Source organism: Poecilia latipinna, unplaced genomic scaffold (genome assembly GCF_001443285.1).
Source record: "Poecilia latipinna isolate Pla-1442-1.1 unplaced genomic scaffold, P_latipinna-1.0 Scaffold1932, whole genome shotgun sequence".
Classification (NCBI taxonomy): Eukaryota; Metazoa; Chordata; class Actinopteri; order Cyprinodontiformes; family Poeciliidae; genus Poecilia; species Poecilia latipinna.
In genome coordinates, this window is record NW_015114548.1 from 1 (window position 1) to 6,886 (window position 6,886).

Below are 6,886 nucleotides of genomic sequence, written 5' to 3' on the forward strand. Positions count from 1 at the left end.
TTTAACTCTGTAGGAGTTGATGGAACACTTCCAAATTTGCTGTGTACAGCAGTTTGAGCAATTAAGACCAGAAGGAGCTTGAAGAAAAATTTGTTAAAAAAAAAAAACAACTAGTGTTATTGGTGTAACTTGTGGTGTAATACTGACATGCCTCAGGATTTTGTTTGTTTTTTTCTTCCACTAAGCTGTAAAACAAATGTACAGCTTTTTGAGAGTGTCATTTAAAAGCACACAGGAAACATCTTGCACTTTTTTTTAGTGATTATATGCATGATCTGCTTCCAAACTGTGCAAACTTGGGAAATTAAAATAACCATCACACTGGTGCACGTTCGCAATCTGCTCAAGGTGACTGTCTGAACATTTGTCCTTGCTGTGTCAAAAGAAACCTCGAAGACATGTTTCTGATTCCCTCATTGCACTTCTCTTTGCTCTTAACCCTCCTACTTCTCTCCTACTTGGGATGCTCATCAGTGGGCTCCTTGAGACTTGGACAATGGAGGCTTTTTACTGAGGGTTTGAGGGCTCATCCTGTGTAAGAGCATGAAAAATGGGCAAATGCACAAATGGGTGCATTGAGTTGCTCAGAGAGAAGGGGAAAGAAGAGCGTGAAGAGGAGAAGCAGCATCATGTTCTGTATGAAAGAAATTAACGAGCAAGAGGACACAGGAAGTTCCACAGCAAGTATTTGAGTTATTTCTTACGCTATTCTGCACTTGAAATATTCATGATGTTTCTACCAAAAAAGTACGTAATAACAAAAAAAACTATATTAGATAGACTTGTTTGTAAAAGTATATATACTTTACTTCAAACCCTTTAAATTTACAAATACATTTCACTGTAATTTTCTTGTGATTTCAAATGGTAAAGTGGGACATAGTTGTGAAGTAATGAGAAAATTATGTATGGTTTTGCTAATTATTTACAACTTAAAAACTGAATTTTTTTGCATGTATTTGTATCTATCAGAAATGGTTTATGAAATAAAGTCCACCTGTGTATAATTCATTCTATGTACAAAGTTGCTCTTCTTTGAATACCTTAGAGGTTTGTTACAGAAAACCACAATAAAGTCTGTTCTTGCACAGCAAAAACACACACACAGCATGATGCTGCCACTCCCATGCTATGCAGTTGGGAAGGTGTCAGCTTTGCAAAGCATGTCTTTTCACAGAACGTAACTTGTTCTCTTTTTAGAAATATTTCCTTTACAAGTACATTTGAAGACAGGAGATCCCCTTCGTGAAATACTTTATGTCTTCAATGCTATAAATGTACAACGTTGTTGTACTCTCTTTATAAGAACACTGGCTTTATTTAAAACAGTCCTGAAATAGTCATTGAGGTTTGTTGTGTACTGTTTACCTGCCGACCATGACAACCCACTTTGTGAATGATGTAAGATGATTCTTGGTCAAAGGAATGCTACTGTTGGCATGTTAAATGCTTCAAATTGAAAAGGTAAGTCTTTTTCATTTGCACAAGTTGGACATCACACTTGTATGGTGCACTGATATGAATTTACAGTAAAATATTTTCTCTTAGTTTGTTTTCCTATAATCACGTTTTTCCCTTGATATCTCCTGACAGCCTTTCAGGCATGTTATTGGATTGTAATAATTGCTCTGAATTAAACATGTTACGCTAGTCATCCAAAGTTCTGTTATCATTATATTGTAATAAACTTATATGTGCATTTATGTTCAGCTGAATTTATTACTGAAATAAGTCTGCCTAAAAAAAAAATCAATCAGACAGTTGCAGCTGATCCCAAACCCTGCCGCTCACGTTCTCACCAAAACCAGGATGACGGTTAGTTCCAAATTTTAGATGGTTCTAAAATCCTTACAATGAGTCCCTGTAGCTCAGAGAATAGACTTTAAAACACTTTGGTTAGTTTAAAAATAACGTAAATGACTTAGTACCAAAATACATTAACCTTTGTGTTTAAAAATGGGGTCCAACAGACCCCACACACGTAAAACTTGTATCAATTGCCACAGTCCTCTACGTTTGCCTCAGTCCTCACACACACAAGGGTTAAAGATCTGACGTTGTTGAATCAATCTTCTAAACCTCTAAGGTCTTCTGGTTCTGGTCTGCTCTCCCAGAACCAAACATGGTTCTCTGGAGAAGGAGAATTCAACTTCTATGCACCTCAAATCTGGTTTAAACTTCCAGAAAACCTCAACACCTCTGAAACACTGAGGTTCTTTAAACCCACACGCTTAGAGTTGCTTTTGAACCATAATAAATGGACCAACATATTTGATGTGCTTTGATGATTTTAGCAATGGCACTTTAGAAAATGCAACAATGTCTGTTGTGGGTTTTCACAATTTTTGACAGTATGATGTGTTTATGATGTTTTCATGACTTTAACCTGCCTTGCGGCTGAAATGTGCTTGATTGATTGATTGATTGATTGATTGATTGATTGATATAGAAGCATCCCCACAGGTGTCTGAACAGCACAGACTTGTGAACTTAACTCTGATCAGTCTGGGTTGAATCCTTTGAAACTAGAGCACCTAAGCATACAGACATCCCCAGAGTCAACCCAGAAGTCCTCATCTGAGACCCTCAAAGAATATCAAACGAAGCTTGAGACGGTGAAAATGGGGCTTCCAAAATGTTTGCTGTGATTCTTTTTACTGACTCAGTTCAGGGGGAATGCATGTAGTGACAGTAGTGGGGGCGTCACATTTAAAGCCCTGGGGGTACATTCAACCACCGAATGGGCTGGAGACTGTTCTCTGGGTGGCTTTGCATGCCTCACATACCATGGCTGTGACATGCTGATGTGAGCATGTGGTGGGGTGATGTGTATGCTGTCAGGGACGAAGGCACAAGAGATGGAGAGAGATGGATGTGCAAAAAATATGACTCAGAAGAAAGGGGAAATGAGTAGGTCTCGCAAGAATATGAAACATTCCCGTAGGTCTTTATTTGTGGGAAAAATTTGGTTCTTGTTGGATAAAGAGCAAAGTGGAGAATGACAAGCTCTTTAAGCTTGAAGCGCGTTGTGACAAGGGAGACTACATCGAAATGTGGGCACCCCAAAAGACAGGCAAACACAATCTACTGTTCTGGTATTTGCCTGGCTGAGAAGACGTTGTGACTGTCTGACAGTCTGTCTCCCCGTCTGTGCCAGTGACAAAAGGAGCTTCACTGCTATCTCCACCAAGTGCTTGATGTTATGTAACAGGTTTACTGTCGGAAAGCCGATCCTGTCACTTAAAATCTGGTGAAGGCCGTTAAAATGCTTCTTTCTCGTGGAATATATGAGTATTCTTTTGCTACAGTGTAACGGAAATTGTTGTAGTATTAGCTATTAGTAAAAGGTTAATCTATGTTTGGAATGAAATTAAAAAGGCATTATAATACATTATTGATTACACAGTAATATACCTAAATCACTTTGTGTATTTGCATTAGTATGGCTTTAAGCTCATAAAACAAAATTTTTACATTATTTCTCAGAAAATAAAAAAAATACAAATAAAAATATGGATATGACTATTAAAAACATTTATTTTACACGGTTTGTCTGCCAACTGAAAAGTCTCTCTGCACTGCATAAAAACCATCAATGTTAAATATTGGTCTTACATAATATTAATATTTTCATAGAAATTGATTGTGAGTTTCATTAGATCTAAAACATAATCATCTAAATTAACTGAATGAAAATACAACAGTGTGAAATCAATCAACTTTTGATTAGAATTCTTTTTTCTTTAAATGGTAGTCTATATGTGTAGATAACTTTTCCAATGGAAGTGCTAGAAATAGATACTAAGCAGGAATAAGTGTATTTTATTTAAAGTAGGAAGGAAAAGCAAGGATCCCTAGTAAAATTGTAGAATTTAGATTGGTGTTATTTACTCTCAGTTTCTCAATGGGTCTACTGATTTTTTATTTTATTTTATTTTATTTTTTTAAACGTCTTTGGCACCAAACATTTATAAGTTTGCGAACGTCTGCATCAGTCCAAAACAAAGTCTTGCAGGTCCTCTGGTGGAGCAGCTGTTATCAGACCCGACCTCTCACTGCAGATTGGACAGCGCTCGGCTGCCACGCCCGGAGGAGGAGACTCCGGTCGATTTTTGAGGCGCGGTTGAAGTACACACAGGCTGTCTGCCTGCCATCCTTTAATTTGAGCTCAGCCACCGTGGGCTTCGCACTCAAGCACACAGAGAGGGGGGTCTTCTCGTTTCTGCATCTTCTGAGGGGGGGAAAAAAAGGAGATCCGATAGGATTTTTTTACACCACCCCGGGGCCTGACCTTTTTTTTTTACCCATCCCGGAGTTGGATTTTCTTTTATCTCTAAAAGCCTCCTCGGGTTTTTTTCTTTTTCGAGTTTTCCTTTTCAGTTTCGTTGCGAAGGAAAAAGACAATGGGAGCCCAGTTGTCCAAGGGTGGAGTGGAGGTGGAGGGGAAGGCCGCCGCCGACCCCGCTGCTGCCAAAGCCAACGGCCAGGTGAGTGAAGGAGGCCCAGATGGAGGCGCGTCAGCGGGGAGCCACATGGCAACCCAACGCCCACTGGCAGCATGGGTGCCACCGTGGGGCTCAGAGCCACTCCTGCGCCCCGTGTCCCCCTCAAACTCAACCTCCACTCAGATTTCTGTTTGAGGAAACAAATGATACCGAAATTGAAATTAGTCGCAACAGATAAACTGTCGAGTAAGTCCCGCGCGTCCCCGCTTGAGCGCGCACCCTGCTCAAGTCTTTGTTAATTCCGTCTGCGGGTCTGTGTGTGTGTGTGTGTGGGGAGGGGGGCTTTACACCAGCAAACTGACTTTAAATGTCATCGATTCTTGTCGAAATTGGCGATTGCTGCGTGTTCTCTCTCATGAGTCGGTGGTTTTGGGTCAGACTGCGGCTTTTAGCGTCGAACAAAGGATGCGAGGCGCAGCGGTGCAAAGGATGCAAATGCGCTCTGCTGGAGGCGCATTTTGCGGACTTGCAAACAAAGCGCGAAGAGGCGCCAGATCAAACCCCCGTACCCCCAAAGCCGCATACTTTCAAGTACGTCTCAAACCCGTAGTTTGTATAGCTTCATTTGAAAACTTTATTGAAAGCAACTGTTCAGTTACGATTAAAATGACAAGATTCAGCAACAGATTAGATTATACATTTTAAAATAATTTCCCGGTTGTGGTATGCTGTGGCACACTCTCTCTTTTTATATATTTAAATATATTGCTTAATAAAAGGTTTTATCTGCTGCAACTATCTGCGCTAGGAGCTCACGGTGTCGATTCAGCTCTTGGATGAGAGCAGCAACCAGCTTGGTGGGAATTTCTTTGTTCCCAAACTTACGCTCTGTGGTGACGTTTTATGACACACTGCTGCCCCCCTGTGTCCGTTCAGAGTCTTGCATGCAGCAGCAAAGCCCTCCATCACCGACGTGACAGGCCGTCTCTCTCTATTTGCAGCGTAACGCTTAGCGCTGCATATTTTTATGTGCTGGTCAAGACATATTCTCAGCCATTCATCTGTTTCGAGCTCAACAATTTCATGACTCATGCAATTTGGTTTTTGTCCCTCTGCAGGAGAACGGCCACGTGAAGACCAACGGCGATGTTTCTGCCAAGCCCGATGGTGAAGTGGCCACTGCCGATGGAAATGGAACTGCCGAGCCAGCCAAGGAGGGTGAGGCCGGCGCAGGGGACGCCATCGAGGCCGCTCCAGCCACCGAGGGCGAGGCCTCCAAGGCGGAGGGTGAGGCCAGCAAGGATGCCAAGAAGAAGAAGAAGTTCTCTCTGAAGAATTCCTTCAAGTTCAAGGGCATCTCGCTGAAGAAGAACAAGAAGGGCAGCGAGGAGGGCAAGGAGGAGGCCACCTCTCCCACAACCGAGGACAAGCCAGAGGAGAACGGCCACACGGCCAAGGAGACCAAAGAGGAGACGCCGGCTGAAGAGGCCAAAGAGGGCGAGGCCGCCGCCGCCGCTGCCCCTGCAGCTGAGGGCGAGGCAACCAAGGCTGCAGAAGAGGCCCCACCAACAGAGGCTGCCCCTGCCGAGGAGGCAGCTGCCCCTGCCGAGGGCACAACACCTGCAGCCTCTGAGGGCGAGGCCAAAGCAGAGTGACTGCACCAGAACTGATTTTCCAAGATTTAAAGTATATAAATATATATATGAGAGACTTGTGCCACGTTCTCAAAGTTATAAACAAAACTACAAAAGAAGACGACAAAGGATATATCACGTTTGCTGATTCAACCACCAGTTCACTGCCTTTTATTAGTTCTTCGACAGACGGAATCTCACCGGGCCCTCTCATGATGAACGCGTCGGCTTGCGTCTCTCCACCCTCCCCCTCATGGTACACACAGGGACTGGCGTGTGGCAACGGTAACGGCTTGGACGCAGAGCGAATCAGGAATACTGACTTATTTTTCCCAATTCATGGAAAAAAACAAAAACAAAAGAACATCTTTTTTTTTTTTTAACAGCGTGGCTACCCTATAACATCAATTTCTTTCTTTCTTTTGGGATCTAAAAAAACAACAAAATTTTCCACTGTTTGCAGAGCTGGAGCAGACCATCTCTCTCACTCTAAAAGACTGTTATATGGACACATAAATCTTTCAAATGATCTTATTAATTTTTAGATTTTACATTCCTATGCTTTACCCCCTCCCTCTGAATTCCAAGTATTTTGTCATGTATAGAAAAGTGATAATCCAGGAGGGGAGATTGGAAACGAGCTATGTCTTTGTTCGTGCATTTTTTTTTTTTTTTTTTTTTTTTTTTTTTTTTTGGCTAAAACCACGTTCAAGCTTCTCGAGCATTGCAGTGTTCACATTTCAGAGTTTATAATGCAGGGGGGTGGGGGGGGTGTTAGGGTTGTGTACAAATGTGAGCTTTTTATCT

General features: G+C 42.1%; 1 protein-coding gene across 1 annotated transcript; it reads left to right on the forward strand.

Moving 5' to 3' along the window:
• Positions 1-4,141: 4,141 nt before the first annotated feature.
• On the forward strand, positions 4,142-6,762 carry LOC106935236 (MARCKS-related protein-like). Its single transcript, XM_015015597.1, has 2 exons — positions 4,142-4,487; positions 5,564-6,762. The coding sequence occupies exons 1-2, from the start codon at positions 4,404-4,406 to the stop codon at positions 6,098-6,100; spliced, it is 621 nt and encodes a 206-aa protein (XP_014871083.1). The 5' UTR covers positions 4,142-4,403; the 3' UTR covers positions 6,101-6,762.
• The last annotated feature ends 124 nt before the right edge of the window (positions 6,763-6,886 follow it).

What these genes read in the sequence shown, in the direction of transcription:
- LOC106935236 (XM_015015597.1), top strand. Translation starts at nt 4,404, where the DNA reads ATGGGAGCCCAGTTGTCCAAGGGTGGAGTGGAGGTGGAGGGGAAGGCC. An exon ending in CTGCCAAAGCCAACGGCCAG is followed by an intron (nt 4,488 to 5,563) that starts GTGAGTGAAGGA and finishes GTCCCTCTGCAG; the next exon opens with GAGAACGGCCACGTGAAGAC.